Source organism: Heteronotia binoei, chromosome 9 (genome assembly GCF_032191835.1).
Source record: "Heteronotia binoei isolate CCM8104 ecotype False Entrance Well chromosome 9, APGP_CSIRO_Hbin_v1, whole genome shotgun sequence".
Classification (NCBI taxonomy): domain Eukaryota; kingdom Metazoa; phylum Chordata; class Lepidosauria; order Squamata; family Gekkonidae; genus Heteronotia; species Heteronotia binoei.
The window spans coordinates 21,016,373-21,035,480 of record NC_083231.1 but is presented as its reverse complement, the minus strand read 5'-3'; the positions used below and the strand labels follow the sequence as shown (position 1 = coordinate 21,035,480).

At 42.8% G+C, this 19,108-nt stretch overlaps 1 protein-coding gene across 1 annotated transcript in view; it reads left to right on the top strand.

The window, feature by feature from the left end:
• The window catches only part of RELL1 (RELT like 1), a 37,007-nt gene extending 21,893 nt beyond the window's left edge, over positions 1–15,114 (top strand). Inside the window, exons 2-7 of the mRNA XM_060246252.1 lie at positions 4,127–4,351; positions 4,922–4,993; positions 6,197–6,254; positions 9,760–9,990; positions 12,001–12,251; positions 12,916–15,114. Coding sequence (XP_060102235.1) covers positions 4,127–4,351; positions 4,922–4,993; positions 6,197–6,254; positions 9,760–9,990; positions 12,001–12,214 — 800 coding nt within the window. The 3' untranslated portion in view covers positions 12,215–12,251; positions 12,916–15,114. The remainder of the gene's footprint in view (positions 1–4,126; positions 4,352–4,921; positions 4,994–6,196; positions 6,255–9,759; positions 9,991–12,000; positions 12,252–12,915) is intronic.
• Positions 15,115–19,108: the final 3,994 nt, after the last annotated feature.

The window sequence follows — 19,108 nt, the reverse complement described above, 5'->3', positions numbered from 1 at the left end:
CCGTCATCTCTCAGTTTAGGAGAATGTGGTTCTCTGCACAGTTGTGGTACAGAATGGGCTGGTCCCTGGGACCAGTTGGTAACTTCACAGAGGAGGAGCTGGGTGAATATGAATGCTAGTCTAGCAACAGTCTGGACTTTTGGACCCTAGGATCGTGATTCACACTCCCCCTGCCCAGAGAGAAACTGTCACCTGTCTTTCTTGGCAAGGCATGGTGCCTTTCCCCCTTCTCACCCCTTTACTGAGGGGAGTTGAGGTGAAGTGAGGAGGCCTGGCTGCCTTGCTACTACACCTGCCCCTGAGGGAGGGAGGGGACGACCGGGTTCCCAACAGCCAGCCACTGCACCAGAACACTGTGCATGGTCAAGGAGAAGCAAGACTTGAAGGCACCATCCCACCCCTGACATCGTAGGTGATTGCTTGGGTACACCTGTTGGTTAGGCCATCCCAGGTCATTGGTATCTCTTGTGATTTGCATTCTGAACAGGGAGTATGAACGCCCTTGCATTTGCTGGCATGTGCTGCCAGGAGAAAGCCAAGAGTAATGAGCAGAGGTGCAGCAGAATACATCTTGGATCCAGTGACCAGAAGGTGGAAGCAAGAATGACTAAAGATACCTCTTAGATGCTATTTCATTTCCCGTAGACCCCTTCCTTTTGCCCCTTGCCCTAGTAGCCACGTTTTGAGGTTCACCTGTTTATTTTCTTTTAGTGCAGCTGAGGCAATACTTACCTATTCCTTGAGAGACTGTTGCAAAAGAACTTTGCAGTCTCTGCTGTACCTTGTGGGAAGCAGTGCCGGATTAAAGCTTGTGGAAGCTTGTGGAGTTTTCTGCATTGTGCAGCGGGTTGGACTAGATGACCCTGGAGGTCCCTTCCAACTCTATGATTCTAATTGGTTTAAAGAGACGAACACCCTCTCCAAGCTGGCTGATGGGGTCATGGGGGCTTCAAGAGCCCCACAGTATATATGAAAGAACTACATGTGGTTCCCGAGCCACAGTTTGGCCACTCCTGCACCAGACTGGGTCTCTTTATCATGTCATCATAAATGTTCTTTGTGTTCTCTCCCTTGTTTGATCAGGGACTTGCTTAATAAATGGGATACTGATCTGCTCTGGGGCATTATACTGTCTGCTCAATGTTAGGGAAAGTATATGTTGACAGAATCCATATGCAGTTCCACAAGGGTAACAGTAACTTTGCAAAGAGCCAAAAATTCCTATGCTAGCATTTTTTACTAGGTCAGGAAAGGAATTTCTATGATGTTGATTAAGCAAGAATTGAAAACGAGTAACTATTTCTCTGCTGCTTTAGGATTTCAAACAATACTTTAACCAAGCTTAGATATACTAAATTTAATGTTAATTGGGCTCGTGGAGGATTATTGTGGTGGTATTTTAGGGAGTACTCACTGGAGAAGATCCTGATGCTGGGAAAGACAGAAGGCAAAAGAAGAAAGGGGTGGCAAAAGATGAGATGGCTGGACAGCGTTACTGAGGTAACAAATATGAATTTGAGCAGACTTCGGAGGATGGTGGAAGACAGGAGGGCCTGGGGTGACTTTGTCCATGGGGTCGCAAAGAGTCGGACTCGACTGTGCGACTGAACCACAAATTCTCCCTTTAGAGAGTTTTTTTTAAAGAAAATTCTTGACAGTACATTTTTAATGGAGCAAATGAGAATGAAGAAGCAATTATAAGATGTGAATATTTGCCTTTGTTGCCAAAACAATTGGATAGGAATTTGATTATGCAAAATGTGTAAGGGTGTGATGGCTGTCATTTAGGATACCCTCCTGTCCCCAGTTTGTATTTTATCAGGTGATTTGGGCACAATATGCATCCTTCTATAAATGCAGTGACAGATAGCTTTAATCAAATAAATGTGACTTGATGCGGCTTACGCGTTGCGATAAGACGGTAATTGTTAAGCCAGAATCTGGAACAACTGGTTTGGCTTTTACCAAACCTGTCTTGCCCAATTTTCCCAATTTCTTGGGCAGAGCTTGTTCATACAAGTGGCTTACTTTGAAAACCGGGGCAAGAAAGGTGTGTGAATGTTGGTTGGGGGGTGGGGCTCACATCCTTCTTGGGTAATCTGGTGGGCCAGTGTGGGTCCTGTTGCCCCATAACCACGGCGTGAGAATGGTTCTCTCCAGATTTCAAAATATTGAGAAATTAAGGTACCGAATGAGGTTGGTGTGGTTGAATAACAACAGCATTTAAGAAGGATTAATAAAACATTTTTTGCATGTTTGAATAATTGTAACCTACATGCCTCCGGGTTATAAAATATTATTTTTTTTTAAAAAAGGAAAAGATTATTCTCCTGAGGATTCTTACATAATGATGTTATGTTTTTGATTGCCTGGAAGCTTGAACAGGAATAACTGCTTACAGGGGCATAACACATTTTTGGGCAATGCCAGTGCAAATGTTACTTTTAGATAAAGTTAAATTTAGTTCAGTTAAATTTACAAAAGTGACTTTGGCGTCTTTCTTTTTCGGCCATCTTCTCCATTTCACACAGTTCCAGTGGGATGTATACCATAGGCTTGGATGGTCTGTAACAATTTAATTTCCTGCTCTCTTTGAGGAAACTGTAGAATGCATATTTATCTTGTTGTAGGACTAAGTCCATCCTTGTTTAGAGAATCTGTTTGCCGAATACTGAATTTTGTAGACTGTAGGCAAATGCCCTGGGACTGTTATAGTTTATTTTTTAAAAAATAACTTATTGAAACAATGACAAAAAAAATACAAAATGCATAACCTCCCTTTCCCATTTGCAGCCATTGACATAGAATCCTTTATTTGCATAGGACAATTAAGTCAGTCTATTCTGTTGCCAGTTCCAGTCTCTCTATAGCCCCTGGCCATAGTAGGTCTAATCTGAATGTGTCTCCGCTTTTCTGGTGTGCTGTTAATTTCACAAGGGTGTATGTAGATCTCCTTCGTTTCCAACAACCAGTCTTGTAAATTAGACGGGTTGTCGTTGTTGATGTTGTTTCCATTTCCTTGCAAAGACTAACCCTGGCAGGAGTAATCAAATGCAAGGGAACAATTAACAGGTCACAAAGGGATATCAGTTAGATAATTTAGCTTTGGCTTGTAGGGCATCTTGTTTTCTCAGCCCTGCTGAAATAATTGTCACCACTCCTTTCCAATGGCTGGAGGCATGCATACATATGTTAACTACATAGGAAAGAAGTCTGCCTCATATTCTCCCCAGAACCAGCTCTTGTTGGGTGAGACTGTCATAGTTTAGGCCAGGGATGGCCAAACTTGCTTGATGTAAGAGCCACATAGAATAAATGTCAGTGTTTCATCCTTCCGAGGTCGGTAAAATGAGTACCCAGTTTGCTGGGGGGAAAGTGTAGATTACTGGGGAAGGCAATGGCAAACCACCCCGTAAAAAGTCTGCAGTGAAAACGTTGTGAAAGCAACGTCACCCCAGAGTCGGAAAGATTGGTGCTTGCACAGGGGACCTTTCCTTTTCCTTTGAGAGCCGCAAGACATGAACATCAGGTGTTTGAGAGCCACAAGACAAGGAGGGAGGGTAGGAAGGAAGGAAAACAAATAGATGGGGAGAGGGATGGAGATGTGGAAAGAAAGCAGTTTTAAATGCATTTTCCAAGCTGGCTTGGCTCAGAGAAGTGACTTAAAGAGACAAATGTCTTCTCCAAGCTGGCCAACAGGGCTTTGAGAGCCACACAATATACGTGAAAGAGCCACATGTGGCTCCTGAGCCACAGTTTGGCCGCTCCTGATAGGCTGAGTTCTATGTAACTGATTATATGGCAAATATGGTTTGTTTGTTTTTTAAGACTGTTGTGTTTAAGGTTGTTCATTTTCTGCAGGCGTTTTGGGAAGGGGTAATATGAATATCCAAAATAAACGAGGTGGGATGTGGGGTTCCCACTTATTTTAAATTTTTAATACATTTGCCAGTGAACAAACAGAGCTATCCATCTGTGACCAAACTTGTTAATTGGTGTGGCCTCGTACGGACTGGGGCTTTGCATTTCTGGACCGAGAAGGGCAAATTAGAAATGTAAAACATTACAATATCTTTGCACAATTTGGGTTGATGCAACGGCCTTTCTTTCGTATTGTTTTTCATAGGAAACCAGAACTTTCCTACTGCCTTGGCAAGCCACAGCCATGAAGGTACAGTGGAACCTAATCCAGAAAGCACCGGGCATCCCGAAATTATCGCCTATGCCCTGATTCCTGTCTTCTTCCTCATGGGACTCCTGGGAGTTCTGATCTGCCATATACTAAAGAAAAAGGGGTATCGCTGTACAACAGAAGCTGAACAAGAAGAGGAGAAACTTGGTGAAAAGATAGGTAGGCAATCTTTCCTTCCAGCCTTCTGAATCTGACAAGCAGGCCTCAGATTCAGTGGGAGCTCATAGGAGCGCAGCTCCTGAACCTTTCTGAGAGTTCCACCTTCTTGTCCATTGAATAGTATGTGCAGCTGCATAACAATCCCTGGATGAGCTCCACCACCTATTTTTCTACAAAATAAACCCTGCTGACAAGTAATATATTAAGGTAGAACAGAATGGTTTGGCCTGCTTTGGGGGGATGCAGCTGTTGCGGTGTAGTGGTTAGTGTTGGACTTTGACAGGAGTTGTGGTGAGAATGAAATGTGGGAGGGTGGAGAAGAGATTCCATGTGTTTAAGACATTTATGTATATTTAGCTTGCAATTCAGACTAGACCTTTGCTTGTGAGGATGTTTCCAGTATTCTGAAGGAAACTGCATCCCCTCCACCCCTTTGGCTGATGCTTTCATCTGAAATAGATATATGTGTGGGTGGGTGGGTGGATATGTCTCTGTGTATATATATATTTCCTGAGCTTGCCAAGCTATGAACAGAGGTGATTTTTTTCCCTTCTCTTTATTTTTTCACAGAATTGAATGAAAGCATAAATGATAATGGCGACACTTTGGGACAGATTGCCAACTGCATTATGAAAAACGAAGGTAATTTTTAATGATCGTTTTCTTCTAGCGGCAAAGTTGAGAAGGCGTTTCATGTGTGGTTTAAGTTTGTAGCATGCACCAAATGAGTTTGTGAAACCTTACCCATTATGTCCCAAACCACGTGTTCCAACAAAATTTGAGGTAATCACTGTAAGTGCAGAATAACATTTTGTGGCATATGTCATGCTGAAGCATGCTGTGTTAGTCTAAAGCAATAGACCAAAGTTGGAGTCCAGTAGCCCCTTTAAGACCAACAAAGTGCTTTTAGCACATTCTCAATAAACCTTTGTTGGTCTTAAAGGTGCTTCTGGGCTCTGTCTTTTCCCCCATCACCTGCTACTGATCCTTTTAAATTGAGATTCTTGGGATTACACCTGGGGTCATCTCCATGCATAGTGGATGCTGCATCACTGACCTGATCCAGCTCCCCCAAAGGCCTGCCTTTCCTAGGCATTCCAATATATTTTGGGTTGTGTCCAGTGTTCCCTGGTCTAAGCTGAGTTAGGGTGAGCTAGCTCACAGAGCCAGTTTGGTGTGGAGAGCCAGTTTGGTGTAGTGGTTAAGTGTGCGGACTCTTATCTGGGAGAACCGGGTTTGATTCCCCACTCCTCCACTTGCAGCTGCTGGAATGGCCTTGGGTCAGCCATAGCTCTGGCAGAGGTTGTCCTTGAAAGGGCAGCTGCTGTGAGAGCCCTCTCCAGCCCCACCCACCTCACAGGGTGTCTGTTGTGGGGGAGGAAGGTAAAGGAGATTGTGAGCCGCTCTGAGACTCTTCGGAGTGGAGGGCGGGATATAAATCCAATATCTTCATCTACCTCACAGGGTGTCTGTTGTGGGGGGAGGAAGGTAAAGGAGATTGTGAACCGCTCTGAGACTCTTCGGAGTGGAGGGCGGGATATAAATCCAATATCTTCTTCATCTTCATCTTCTTAGCCTCCAGCTCACACATTTTTTGTCTTAGCTCAGGAAAGATGACCCCAGAACACACTAATTGATGCAGTAGCTCATACCTTTCATGCCAGTAGCTCGCAAAGTAGAATTTTTGCTCACAAGACTCTGCAGCTTAGAGGGAACATTGGTGTGTCTATACCTAATCTTGTTTATATTTTGTTATCTTATAGTTTACAAGTTAGCTTAACACTTCAGGTTAATTTAACCTTAAGCAGAGAATGATGCTAAAATGTTCACTTGTGTTCCTTGCAGCAAATGCTGAAGTGTTGAAGGCTATGGTGGCAGATAATTCTGTGAATTACCCAGAAAGGTAACATTTTTTTTTCATTTTAATGCTTTATCCTTAAAAGATGTCTTGCATTGTTTGACTTGTTATGGAGATAATTCACTTTTTAAAAAGCCATTGCAATGGGCAGTTTTTCGCTTTGGTGGCGTTTCCTACATGGATTGGCAGCCAAATTATAGTTAATGTTTTATGAACAATTTTGAAAACAGAAGAAGAAGAGATTGGATTTATACCCTGCCCTTCGCTAGTCAAAGGAGTCTCAGAGTGGTTTATAATCTCCTTTCCCTTCCCCTCCCCACAACAGATACCCTGTGTGGTAGGTGCTTTTGTGGTGCCTTTGAAAAGTGGCATCTGTAGTCTACAGTTTTTAAGAGTACTGAAATATTTCTAATTAACTTCTTAAAAAGTCTGTCCTGTTAATCAGGGGCACCTGTTTTGCCCAATCAAAATGTTTTTGATTAACAGGGCTATTCTAAGAAAACTGTCCTGGGAGTAAGCCCCATAGAATGGACCCGAATAGGATTCTGAGTAGGCCTGTTTAGATTGCTCTCTAAGTAAACTGGCTTAGTCATCTGCTAAAATTATAATCATGGAAAAAAGAGTAGCTTCCATTTCAGTTTAAGGCAGAAGAAGAAGACGACTGCAGATTTATACCCTTCCCTTCTCTCTGAATCAGAGTCTCAGAGTGGCTTACAATCTCCTATATCTTCCCCTCTCCACAACAGACACCCTGTGAGTTAGGTGGGGCTGAGTGCTCTCCCAGAACTGCTGTTGAGCAGAACAGCCTTGAGAGAACTTGTGGCTGACCCAAGGTCACATCAGCCAGGTGTATGTGGAGGATTGGGGAATCAAACCCGGTTCTCTCAGATAAGAGTCTGCACACTTAATCACTACACCAGACTGGCTCTCAGTAACACGGTTCTACAAAATATCTGTGTACCCAAGTATTTTATGCCATACCATTGGTGTATATGGTACAACATGCAAAAACAGGTTACAATTTACCTCCAGACTCAAACTCAGGAAAAATCGTTTGTGTAAGTTTTGCTGCAGTAGTCAGCTGTCGATAGTGTGGCTTAGTTGATATCATAAGTTTGATATCATAAGTTTGTTTTCTCTCTCTGAAAGAATTTTGGAACACTCTGTGTGCTTTAAGAAAAATAAAAATGCCTAAGCATATATGCAAAAGCACAAAGCTCACAGCTCAATACTGCAAATAGTAAATATATATATATGCACACATAAAAAGTGACATCAAAATACTTATCAAAAATACAACTGTATGCACACACAGTTGCACAATAATAACGCTGACCGGACCGAAACAGTCAATTCATGATGCCACTCCACTTGCCAAAGTGCATCTCTCCATAATTTAAAGAGCAAGCGCTCTATTTTTACTCATACACTCATATGAAGTCCAGTGTGGTGAGATGAAATTGTCTTGTAGAATCGTAGATGATCAATGTATTTCGAAAGTCCCAAAGTCAGAAACCCCAAGCTCAATGGTGGACCGGTAAACAAACCAGAAGAATGCTTCGTCAGGTGCTGATAAGATGAAGTTGGGACTAACAAGTGATGCAATCACAATGACTCTTCGAGTCAGTGTAATGCAAAAACACATTGAGCCAGCTTAAAACATTTGGGGAAGGACCAAGATGGGTAGATGAACCAGCAGTTTATTCAGTAGTATGCATGACTCTTATTTGCATTGTAAAAATCAGAGGAAGTTGGTTTCGCTTTGCTGGGAAAAAAATCTGTAGTGACTTCTGTTTTAGCGTTCCATTTGTTTAAAAATAACCTGGATCCTGCCACATAGCTAAGAAAGCTTCAGAGGCGGTTTGTTTTCTAATATGTTTTCTAAAACACCACTGCCACTTAAGAAAGGGCCCCTAATTTGTCTTAATATGGTTGAATACAGGCCAACCCCTCAGCCTGCATTCACCATTGTCATATGGAGACTCTCAAGATGACGGCAATGATAAAAATCAATGGCTGTGATCACACACACTCAATAATGCACTTTCAATCCATTTTCAATGCACTTTCCAGCTGGATTTTGCCAGTTCACACAGTAAAATCCAGATGGAAAGCAATGTTCCCTCTGAGGTGCAGCGTGTTGTGAGCAAAAATTCTACTTTGTGAGCTAATGGAGTTAAAGTTGTGAGTTACTGGCATTAAAGTTGTGAGCTGCTGCATAACTAAGTGTGCTCTGGGGTCACCCTTCCTGAGCTAAGACAAAAATGTGTGAGCTGGAGGCTAAAAATCTGTGAGCTAGCTCATGCTAACTCAGTTTAGAGGGAATATTGATGGAAAATGCATTGAAAGTGGATTGAAAATGCATTATTTAGTGTGTGGGATCGCAGCCAATAAGTAGTAAAACCTGAGATATAACAACCACAAATAACATTTGTCACAAACAAAAGAGGACAAGGATGGAGCGTAGATAGCTTTTCTGGGCAAGGAATTCCAGAGTGGGTTTAGCTCACATATCCTTCTGCATTTCATACGGCGGTGTGGCAAAGAACGTCACTTCCACAGGTAGATTCATATGGGAGGAAGCAGTCTTAAGACGGATACTATTTGGAGTTGTACTGATCAGAGAGAGGCTTTGAACTGGGCTCTGAAATGAAGTGGAAGCCAGTAAAATTAACATAGCATAATATATAAAGTCATCAAAGCATAATATATAAATATTACAAGCATAGCATAATATATAAAGTCATCAAAAAATGGATCAGTACTCTGGCTGCTACATTCTGCACTGATGAAATCTTCTGACCACCATTTAAGGGCATACAATAATCCCTGGATCTGACCATGGGTAACATGAGACAGTGGATGGATCTGTCTGTGTATATACCCTTTATTTGGGGTGTGAGGACTAAAAGGTCAAGCCAAAGAGAAGCTAGAAAGGCAAATTTGCAGGGTGTAACTGGTGGCTTGGCAAAAGCATTTGTGGAGAGTGTTTCAGAACAGGATAAGCATCTGAGTAGCAACAGAATTTTCAGGGTGTAAGTTTTCCTGTAACAAAGAGCCCCGTGGTGCAGAGTGGTAAAGCTGCAGTGCTGCAGTCCTAAGCTCTGCTCACAATTTGAGTTCAATCCCAGCGGAAGCTGGCTTCAGGTAGCTGGCTCGAGGTTGACTCAGCCTTCCATCCTTCCAAAGTCAGTAAAATGAGCACCCAGCTTGCTGGAGGGAAAGTGTAGATGACTGGGGAAGGCAATGGCAAACCACCCCATAAAAAGTCTGCCGTGAAAACGTGAAAGCAACGTCGCCCCAGAGTCGGAAATGACTGGTGCTTGCACGGGGGACTACCTTTACCTTTTTTTTAAAGCTTTGTCAAAAATTTATTCCCAGGATATTGTGGTTGGTCCTTGAGGTGCTCTTGAGCTCAAACTTTGTGCTGCCCACTACAGGCTAAAATTGCTACTCACCCAAATGTATCTCTTGTGTTTCTTTCCTGTTATTTTTTTTTCTTATGCGTGCATGGTGTTGTTTTTTTTTTGTCTGAACCTCTCAAAAATAGTCCTACGACGCCAGGCAGCCCGACCAGTCCAACTTCTCCTTTGTCTCCTGGAGGTCCTCCGTCCAAACACAACTGCCGTGGCCACCACTTGCACACTGTTGGCGGCGTTGCAGGGAAGGGCGTTTGTACTCGCTGCAGCCACAAACGGTGGCAGCTCTTCAGCCCGGCTAAAAAGCCTAAAGAAGCCAGAAGAGGCCGGCACGGAGAAGTCACCGTTATGTCTGTGGGAAGGTGTGTCCATCTCGCGTCATTTCAGCTTGTCCTGTCCTTCTTGACCAGGGGTATGAAACGTGGCCCGGGGGCCGAATCAGGCTCCCAGAGGGCTCCTACCAGGCCCGCGAGCAAGTCTGCTTTTACCTCCTTCTCTCTTGCTTCCTTCTGCGTCACAGCTTGCTTTACCAGGTGTGCTCAGTTGCACAGGAGCTATAGAACAAAGCCTCTATTTTCTCCATTGGCTGAGGCTCCTCCCTTGGGGAGGAAGGAGACCTGCTTTGCTAGGTTCTCTCAATCGCACAGCAGAGCTACTGAGCCAAGCCTCTTTTCCTTCTATTGGCTGAGGCTTCGCCCCTTCTCATTCCCTGGGGAGGGAGGGAAAGAGCCAGAGCTTCCTTTGCCCAGTTCCCTCGATCACACAGTGAGACACAAAATATTTAATTGTGTTTGTCTGTCTCCTTTATAAAGTTTATATTGCTGCTATTCTGGCATTACATTTTATGACACACATGGCCTGGCCTGACATGGTCTTATTTATGTCAGATTTGGCCCTCATAACAAATGAGTTTGACGCCCCTGTTCTTGACCTTTGAATATTGCAAGCGTCAGATTACGATAAAATATCCTAATTGCATGAGGATGGCAAATCAGTGGAATGTGGATAGCAGTTGAATGACTTACAGATGAAAACGTACCTGGAAATCGTTCTCCTGCAAGACAGTGTTCAAGATTCTTTCAGTTGTCAGCCGTTAGCAGTGATAATGGACAATATGGTTGTTGATTTTGTGTGTGAAATCAGTTTAATCTTCTCAGCATGCCCACTCTGCTTATCGCTTGTAGTTTTGTCCAACCGACCTTGGAAATGTAAGCAAGCAGTATGTACAGAGGAGGGTTTGCGTGAATTCCAAACACTGCTTAAATGAAGCAGGGCTGGATTAACAACTAGGCCAAGGAGGCACTGGCCTATGGGTCCCCATGCCTTTAGGGGCTCCGGGCTGGCTTTCCCCCCTGCTTGCAGCCCTCCCAGCCTGCCCGCACGGCCAGCAGCTGAGCCGCTCTCTGCCTGACTTGCCTGGTGTGGCTGCTGCTGGCGTCATTGCCAAGTTTGCTTCTCTCTGCCTCTCCCCTGCAGCTTTGTCAAAGGGCCTTTTAAGAAGGTGGCTGCAGCAGGGGCCACAGGCAGCGGGGCGGGTGCTCCAACTCTGAGATAAATTGCAAGGCGCCCCCTGAAGTTTTGACTGCCTAGGGGCCTCCACAGGGTTTAATCCGGCCCTGAAATGAAGACCAGCTTCCTTCCCAGAAACAATGGTCAATTTTGGAGCCTGAACTCTTTCTAGCTGAGGTGCCTTGGGGCTCATTGCCCCTCTTTCCTGTGATGCTGCCAAAGAGAGGAGTAGGATGCAGAAGTGGAGAGCACAGCTGGGAGGAGCTGTTTGGAATTTGATACCTCTGAGGTTTCTGCAGTTACGCAGCAGCCTCCAGGGCATTCTCTGGCATTGTTCAGGGCAGGTTAAAAGATGCACTAAATTAAGTTCAGGAGCTATTAGCTAGAAAGCTGGGGAAGAGTTGAGTTACTGGCAGGACAGAGAAAACCAACCAAGGGCTCTTTGGCATCTTGGATGTATGAAATAACCTGGAAAGATCGTAGGCGCGCGTGTGTGTATGTGTATCGTTACAGTGCTAGGGAGAAGCCAGTGAGGCTAAACAGCAAAGAAAATGTGAGAGAATATAGTCCAGTCACAAGTAGGTAATTTTGCTGTACAGGGCTGACATAGATACTCTTCTGGAATTTCACTGTCTAGACCAGCGTTTTGGAAACAAGTCTTCTCCCTAGGAAATTTCTTCACCTCTTTTTTGCTTGTTGGAATACATAACTGAACTACAGTTTCCAGCAGCTCAAGAAGCTAGGTAGCTTGTGTCTTCCTTTCGATTATGAGTTTGGATAAAAATTGTGGTATCTGAGGGGGATTAGTGTTAGTTCTTTGGGAAGAATTGGTATCCTATTCATAGTGCAATTTGTTTTTCCAGATTTAGAGTCACAAAAGTGGAACACAAATCTTCAAAGGAACGTAAGAACTTGATGTCTGTTAGTAGCATAGATGGTGTCAAAGGTGAAATGCCAGCTACACCCATCAAAGATGGCTCTAAAGAGGTGCCCACCACACCTGTCGCCAAACAGGAGTCAAAAGAACTTAATAACACCCCTGCCAAGCAAGCAAGGGAGAGATCTGGCATGGAATAACACCTGGATGTGGAATATTGTAGAGATCCAGTGCATGGTTGGTATATTGCTTGATACGGCTTTAAAATGCTTATAAATCCCTCAAGAGCTCAAGATAGCCACATTTTCCCAAATCAATGTGGCATGAGAAATACTGGATACCCCTGCTTTGATTTGCTAATCAACAAGAAAAAGGGGAAGCTGGCGTGTAGACAGAAATAAAAAGTGAAAAAAGACCATTGATCCACCATGATTGAATGAATTGATTCCTACATTGAACACATTGCATTCTCAAAATTCTACATAGTCCACCTTTTTTCAGCGGTGTATGTCAAGTTGGACACTAGAAATTATTGAACATACAGTTAGGAACTTCTTGCCTTGGCTCCCCATAGAAATTAAAAGTGTCTTTATTTTGGAGAATCTCTGAAAAGCATCTTTATTTTGAAATTAAAAGCATCTTTATTTTGGAGAATCCCTGAAAAGCTATTTTAACTCTTGTCCTGACGCCTTTTGACTGCTTCTGATAGCTACTTCTTGTGTTCTACTGCTGTTAACATTGGTTTTAGTATTTGCATATCTGCAGTGATTATTAATATATGTACTTGTGCATTAGAATGTGAGTTGATAGTATTTCTTTGTAAAGAAACATGTTAGAAGGCAGCAAGATGGGGAAAAGGAAGGTCACTTCTAGCAATGCATTGTTTGCTTTTCTTTTGTAGATGGCGGTTTTTGGAAGAAGCTCACCCGCCACGACACTTTTGAAATTGGAACACTAATGTTACGTAAAGAGACATTTGTAAAGACGCTATCGTTGTGCCGTTTCTGTGGCTGTATCTATGCAAGGCTTGGACCCGGGTACTCAATATTTCAGTGACTTAAAAATAATTAATGTGTCTAGTAATTTGAACAGTGCTGGGACATGCAGCCAAGCATTTTAAAGAATTTAAAATATTCTGTGTGCTCAGTTTTAACATGGCAACACAAATGAAGTATTTCTCGGCATGGACGAAGCAGCTGTCACAGTGTTTCTGCTGCTGTATTGCGATGGAAATACATGGTAATGTACAAGATTTTCAGAGAAGTAAAATCCAATGTGGTGTCCATTTCTGAGCTTTTAGCCTCGGGACCAAAGCTGTGAGCCCTGTGTCCAATTTTAACTTATTGCTAGGATACCAATGACAGCTAAATTAAGCTCTGCTTAATTATCTTTCCTCTGTGTACTTGTCATAATTCGTGTTTCGGTGCTCTGTGCAATCTCGAAATGGCAACAGCGTTTGCATCCTGACAACATCCTCGTGGTTGGGGCTTGCATCTTGGTAGGTGCCGTATTAAATCCTGAGAGAATCTCAAGCGTCTTCGTCTCCTACGAAGAATGTAAGTTTTTGGCTTTTGAACTAGCTTGTGTCTTTGTATGTGCCAGTTGACTTTAAACTTTTTTGCAGGGCTTTTTTTTTGTAGCGGGAACGTCTTTGCATACTAGACTACAGGGGAATGTAGCCTAACATGCAAAGGAGTTCCTGCTACAAAAAAAAGCCTTGATTTTTTGGCTGATGGTTCTTCAACTAATCACATATAAAATGTGACAATGGATATTCCTCTGCATCTTCTGATTGGGCTTAGTCTCTCTGTTTATTCACGAGTTTTTAAACTGTTTCCACCCACCCACCCATTGGCATCATGTAAGTGATTTCTGCTCAAAGAAACTAAGGTGTTATATCTGTAAGTGCATTTTAGAAACAGTTTATGGCTTGAAAGTAAAAAATATAAAATGTGAATTGCTTTTCTAACAACTCTACATTCAATCCATTGCCTTTGGCAAGAATCCGACATCGCTGTTTTGTAGAGATACCTGAATGAGAGAGTGTGAATTGCAGCCACCGTATAACACACAATACTATATCGCTGTCACTGGATTGCCATTGTAAAAAAAGGCCTTTTTTTCGATAGATACGTCATTAAATGTATTTTAACAATTTGATTGGAAATATATATTCATTGCTTTATTTCCAATATGCGTTAACTAGGGTTGAGCTATAATGGTGAGTGGATACATATACATGTCTTTCTGTATACTTTTGGCCTTTGCTAAAAACCATCCCCTTTCCTTTTGCAATTACTTCTTGGGAGACAGTGGCAAGAAGGGATGAAAATATCTGCCCATTGAGAGAGAGGTCAGAATGCCCTTGTTTTGAATTGGCTTTGTGATGTCATAGAGCCAAAGCTGGGATATCACACTGACTACATGATCCCAGTCAGCCGGGATGTAAAGCAGCCCACATTTTAAGAACATGGCATTGAAGGACCTGCTAACTGGGACTCAAATAGTTCTTGAGCCAAGGTGAACGGTGTGTGTGTCTGGAGAGCTACCATTGGTCACCCCTGCCCTAATGGATTCAGAAGAGATGAAGACCAGTTCAGGGATGGCAGTTTTAATATGGAAGCCTGTTCCCTGGTGTAGGTGGAAACAGGCCTGTATGTACAGAAGGACTGGGATACGGGCAGAGAGAGAGAACTATGCCTCTGCCTTTAGGTTATATGTGATGCTTTCGCATTAGCTGCTAAGAAAGACTGACTTTAGATATCCCTTTTTGCCTCGCAAAACTTGTAATCTGCTTATTTAAAATACTTTGTAAACCATCTGCTTAGCAGAAGGAATCCTCGCTTTCTCACTAGTACACATTCAATCCATTGCCTTCGGCAAGAATCCGACTTGTGGCTGTTTTATAGAGATACCTGAATGAGAGTGTGTGAATCGCAGCCACTGTATAACACACAATACCGTATCGCTGTCACTGGATTGCCATTGTAAAAAAGGCCTTTTTTTCGATAAATACATCATTAAATGTATTTTAACAATATGGTTTGTATAAAAACTTTTGTACTACTTGGACAATAAACATTATAAAATCTTTTTAAAACCTGTGATGTTTTCTTCCAAGAGAGATTCTCACATTTCTTTGCTGTAATATGTAAGAGTTGTAAGAGGAGCTCCTTTGCATTTTAGGCCACACCTCCCTGATGTAGCCAATCCTCCAGGAGTTTACAAGGCTCTCTTTTGTAAGAGGATCGGCTAAATCAGGGGGTGTGGCCTAATATGCATAGGAGCTCCTGCTAGAATTCTACCCCTGTTTTTATCTATTGTAGATTCCTTGATCTCCAGTACAGCATTTTTGGTCATTAAAGGAGACCCCACCTCTCCTTTTCACCAGTAGAAAGTCCAGTTGGATTCAACGCACTATACGGTCAGTACGGTTTGTATGTTTGGTTTTTTTAACCACGTCCAAGGAGGGCAATTTAGATTCTCAAGTCTGCTTCTACAAAAAGCTGGTATCTGACTACATTTGTTTCCATGTTCAGGAAATACATTGATGTTTGTTTGACACTTCATTTTTTATGTTGGTTAATGTAATTTTCATGGATTCATTGTTTCTTTACTAGGATCCAGATTTGACTAAAAGACTGGTTATGGGCCAACATACTTCAGAGAGAACGCTGAACCAATGAGACCTGATCCAAGTCAATGCGCATGAATTTGGAAGGATTATACAGTAAATCATGCCATCTTGTTGAGGTACTCAGAGACAGAAGGCGGTATCAGGAAATGTGTGTTGAACTGGTTCAAATCATTCCTCATGGATTGGACTCAAAGGGTTGTTACTGACAACCTCTTATCCTCAGTGTGGGACCTGTTCTGTGGGGTCCCCCATGCTTTTCAATTTCTATGTAAACCACTTCGAATGAATAATCTGTAGTTTTGGGGTTGGTTGTGCAAAACACTGGTGATGTCAGGGGGTGTGGACTAATATGCAAATGAGTTCCTGCTGGGCTTCTCCTACAAAAAAGCCCCGTGTGAAACAATAGTGATGTCAGGGTGTGTGGCTTAATATGTAAATGAGTTCCCGCTGGGATTTTTCCACAAAAAAACCCCTGGGCGAAACAATGGAGATGCCAGGGGGTGTGGCCTAATATGTAAATAAGTTCCTGCTGGACTTTCCCCACAAAAACACCCGTGAAACAATGGTGATGCCAGGGGTGTGTGGCCTAATATGCAAATGAGTTCCTGCCGGGCTTTCCCCACAAAATGTCCTGTGTTGAAACAATGGAGATGCCAGGGGTGTGACCTAATATGTAAATGAGTTCCTGATGGACTTTTTTCTAAAAAACCCGTGTGAAACAATGGTGATGCCAGGGGATGTGGCCTGATATGCAAATGAGTTCTCACTGGGCTTTTTTAAAAAAAAGTTCTGTGTGAAACAGTGGTGATGCCAGGGGGTGTGGCCTAATATGTGAATGAGTTTCTGCTGGACTTTTCCGACCAAAACCCCTGCGTGAAACAATGGTGATGCCATGGGGTGTGGCCTAATATGCAAATAAGTTCCTGCTGGGCTTTTTCTATGGAAAAAACCCTGCTGGCCTCTCAGATCTGCAGTACCACCTGACCTCCTGTGCTCCACCGTGACATCTTTGCTCAGCTTCTACAGCTCCAAACTGATGGCCTGCCCTACCCATTCTTTCTCCCATTGTTGCCTCCCCCTTTGTAGTGGCCTGCTTGAAGAGGTCAGGAAGGCTCCGCTACTCTCCTGGCTGTCTTCAAACGATGCAAAACTGAATTATCCAGGAGGGCTCTTTTCTATGCAGGTAATAAGGTTGCATTGGATACAGTTGTTTCCAAAGTTACTTGAATAAATGAATTAGGGACTGCGGTCTGTAGTATTGCATAAGGCTTGCTGTAAGTAGGATCCAACTGTGTAAATATTGTTTTGCATTGCTTAATATGCCATGTTAATACTTAGACTTTGCTTCAGTTTTATTTTTTAGATGTCTGTTTGGTTCCAGACTTGTAGAATCCCAATCCTGTTTCATGTTCCATACTATTGAAGGCACAGACCCACTCTGTGTGATCTGCCTTGAGGCTCAATGAGAAAGGAAAGGAAAGGTCCCCTGTGCAAGCACCAGTTGTTTCTGACTCTGGGGTGACGTTGCTTTCACAACCTTTTCACAGCAGACGTTTTACAGGGTGGTTTGCCATTGCCTTCCCCAGTCATCTACACTTTCCCTCCCAGCAAGCTGGGTCCTCGTTTTACCAACCTCGGAAGGATGGAAGGCTGAGTCAACCTGAGCTGGCTACCTGAAACCAGCTTCCACTGGGATCGAACTCAGGTCGTGAGCAGAGCTTAGGACTGCAGTACTGCAGCTTTAACACTCTGTGCCACGGGGCTCCCTATAATGAGAAAGGCAGACTATAAATAATGTAAGTTTGGTGTAGTGGTTAAGTGAGTGGACTCTTATCTGGGAAAACCGGGTTGGATTCCCCACTTCTCCACTTGCAGCTGCTGGAATGGCCTTGGGTCAGCCATAGCTCTTGCAGGAGTTGTCTTTAAAAGGGCAGTTGCTATGAGAGCGCCCTCTCAGCCCCAACCACCTCACAGTGTGTCTGTTGTGGGGGAAGAAGATATAGGAGATTGTAAACTGCTCTGAGTCTCTGATTCAGAGAGGAGGGTGGGGTATAAATCTACAGTCTTCTTCTAAATAAAATAAATAAGATTAATTGGCAGTCGGTTCAAGAGAAGGAACCAGGTGTGATACACAGGTACTGCTCTAATAATGGCCACCAATTTTATAATGGTTCCTAAAGAGAATTAGATTCACAGAGGACAATCACTATTAGTCATGATAATTAAATGAAACTTCTTTGATCAGAGGCAGTATACCCCCAGTCTGTTAGATTCTGGGGGGTGGGGGGAGTAGCAAGGAATGACTATAATTATCTTCCTTGCTTGAAAAGGAAGAAAAACAAAAGTATGTAGTTGTATAGGGCCTCAGTTGAAATGAATCCATTTATGCAGCTGCCTGTCCTACTTAACTGCCCCCGCCCGCCAATTTGTGGACTTTTAGTGTTTTTTCTGTACAAAAGGTTATATAGATCAAGCCAGAGAGTCTCTGTGTGACATAAATCAGACTTTAAAAATAGATCCTAGAGAAAGTAGCAGAGGAACATTTCAATTCTGGGGGATTTTCTCTCTATGACCTTGAGGTCATTCAATCTGAAAAATAAAAAAGCAATGACCTTAAAGTCAGGGAGGAGGGGTCCCAGTGGTCCTTCTCCACTGCTTCTTTGATGCGTTTTTAAAGTCTGATCCTGCCCATCCATTTCACAGAACTCTCTTAATTCAGCCTGTGTGACCTTTCGTCTTTCAAACTGGGCTGTGCCAAATGCATAGAACTTTGAGCCAAAAGATCAGTAACTTTCTTTAAAAACACACACCTTGAATCTGAATTTTAAGACTGCAAGAACAATTAAAACATGCTTGTCACTAAATTAATGCTCCATTCCACATCGGTTCCAAAGTTTTAAAAATATTTTGTGGACAGATTTTTTTTTTTTAAAAAATGGAAGTTTGATAGCGATGCAGTTATCTTTTGAAGATTTCTTTTTAAAAAGCTCCCTCTGCTGTTGAAGTTTAGAATTCGTGCTAATTTTCCTATTAATATTGTGATCTGTTCAAATTGTCCTTTGCAGCAAAGACCTTTTGTCTTGTAGCAGTTTCTGTTTCAGTTTATTAGTATTACGGCCCATGGCCAGCATAGATTAGAACAAACTCATTTATATAAAATACAGAAAGTGCACAGCCAGTGAGAGTATAATAATATAATATACAAGGACTTAAGGAGGAAGTATTTAAGGGGAGAGGGGGACTTTATAGCATTCTTGATGGGGTGTGGGGGGGGAGGGAAAATAAAGGAAGAAGTTTTGGGATTTTGTGGGTTTTTTAAAAAAAATTCTAAAGTACTAATTAGTTTTGTTCAACTAGTCGCTTTATTCTTTGCAGTGCTCTGTAAGCTGCTGCTTCAGCTGAAGCTGAACTTGGTTGTTAACTGCAAAATGTCCTGCAGATGGCAGTCTTGTACATC